At 36.8% G+C, this 1,730-nt stretch overlaps 1 protein-coding gene across 1 annotated transcript in view; it reads left to right on the forward strand.

Moving 5' to 3' along the window:
- The first annotated feature begins 392 nt into the window (after positions 1-392).
- Positions 393-1,730, forward strand: part of LOC106774646 (seed linoleate 9S-lipoxygenase-3-like) — an 11,055-nt gene continuing 9,717 nt past the window's right edge. The window contains exon 1 of the mRNA XM_022786793.1: positions 393-503. Coding sequence (XP_022642514.1) covers positions 393-503 — 111 coding nt within the window. The remainder of the gene's footprint in view (positions 504-1,730) is intronic.

Here is a 1,730-nt window from a genome sequence, read left to right on the forward strand (position 1 = left end):
ACATCAAACCCTAAACTAAAACCGAAGCAAATATAATTCAAATTACAAAACCACAAAATAGAAAAATCCTGTTCTAGTGCATATAGCATCCATCAGTAAATGTTATCTCATCTCCTTTTTCTACATCTTCAAAATCATCATCCTCAACATCTTCCTCCATAGCTAGAGCTTCAGTTGCTCCAACTTTGATTCCTTCCTTTTGTTCCCCACAATCTTGATCCTCTTTCCTGATGAGGAGGCCATCCATGCATCAAGTACAATTCACAAAACCTCAAGGAATCTCATTAAACTTTAGTAGAACATAAAACTTCTTCCAATGAATGTGGAGGAATCAACCCCAAATCATTATGCTCTCACAAAACCCCAAAATTGGATGAAAAAGTAATGCTAAAATGGTGGGGAAAGGGTTTTCTAAAAGTGGGATGATAGGAGAAGTGACAAAAGTGCTTAGAAGAGTGTTTGAAAGTGAAAGAGAGGTTGGGGATGTTAAAGTAGACGTTTGGGCAAGCCCTAAGGAGTATAAAATTCATGCTATGGGTCAAGAAACAAAGACCAAATTTAAAAAAACACTTTGATCCCTGTCGCAACCGGAATCGCGACGGGACGACGATCCAAAAAGAAAACCAGTTTGAGAAAGAGTTTGGAGTCGCTACCATAGTTTATTCTGGAAAACTACGAAAAAACCATAAAATGATGAAGCATGGTCCACGAAAACCAAAGATTGGGTTCGGGAGTCGGTTACGTGTAGGGAAGGTATTAGCACCCTACAACGCCTGCCCGAAGGCAGTACCTTTAATTAAATACGCGAATAAAGATGTGGTTTGGCAAAACGTTTAACTATCCCAAAAAATAAAACTCTAAAGAAACAAAATATATTTTTTATTTTTTTTTGTGCCCGACAAGGATTGACCTTGCTCCTACGTATTCTCAAAGTGAGAAATCAGGGTTACGTAGTTCTAGATGAGAGGTTGTTTGTTTATTTGAAAAAGGATGTTTTAGTGTTTCGATGTCTTTGTAAAACGGGGGAAGGTTTCAGCACAAGGCCGACAGAATCATCGCACCTGTGCTTAAACCTTTAAAATAAATTTCGTTGGTTTTTAATAGAAGGAAAAGTTTTTAGCGCATGGCCGACAGAATGGTCGCACCTGCGCTTAGACTTTAAAAATAATTTTGGTTGTTTTTTTTTTAAAAGAAGGAAAAGTTTTCAGCGCAAGGCCGACAGAATGGTCGCACCTGTGCTTAAACTTTTAAAATAAATTTGGTCGGTTTTTTAAAAGAAGGAAAAGCTTTCAGCGCATGGCCGACAGAATGGTCGCACCTGCTCTTAGACTTTAAAAATAATTTTAGTTGATTTTTAAAAGAAGGAAAAGTTTTCAGCGCATGGCCGACAGAATGGTTGCACCTGCGCTTAGACTTTAAAAATAATTTGGTTGGTTTTTTAAAAGAAGGAAAAGCTTTCAGCACATGGCCGACAGAATGGTCGCACCTGCGCTTAGACTTTAAAAATAATTTTAGTTGATTTTTAAAAGAAGGAAAAGTTTTCAGCCCATGGCCGACAGAATGGTCGCACCTGCGCTTAGACTTTAAAAATAATTTTAGTTGATTTTTAAAAGAAGAAGAAAAAGTTTTCAGCGCAAGACCGACAGAATGGTCGCACCTGTGCTTAAACCTTTAAAATGAAGTTTTTTACTATTTTTTTTATTTTATTTTATTTATCTTTCATTTTTATT

This window comes from Vigna radiata, chromosome 10, assembly GCF_000741045.1.
Source record: "Vigna radiata var. radiata cultivar VC1973A chromosome 10, Vradiata_ver6, whole genome shotgun sequence".
Lineage (NCBI taxonomy): Eukaryota > Viridiplantae > Streptophyta > Magnoliopsida > Fabales > Fabaceae > Vigna > Vigna radiata.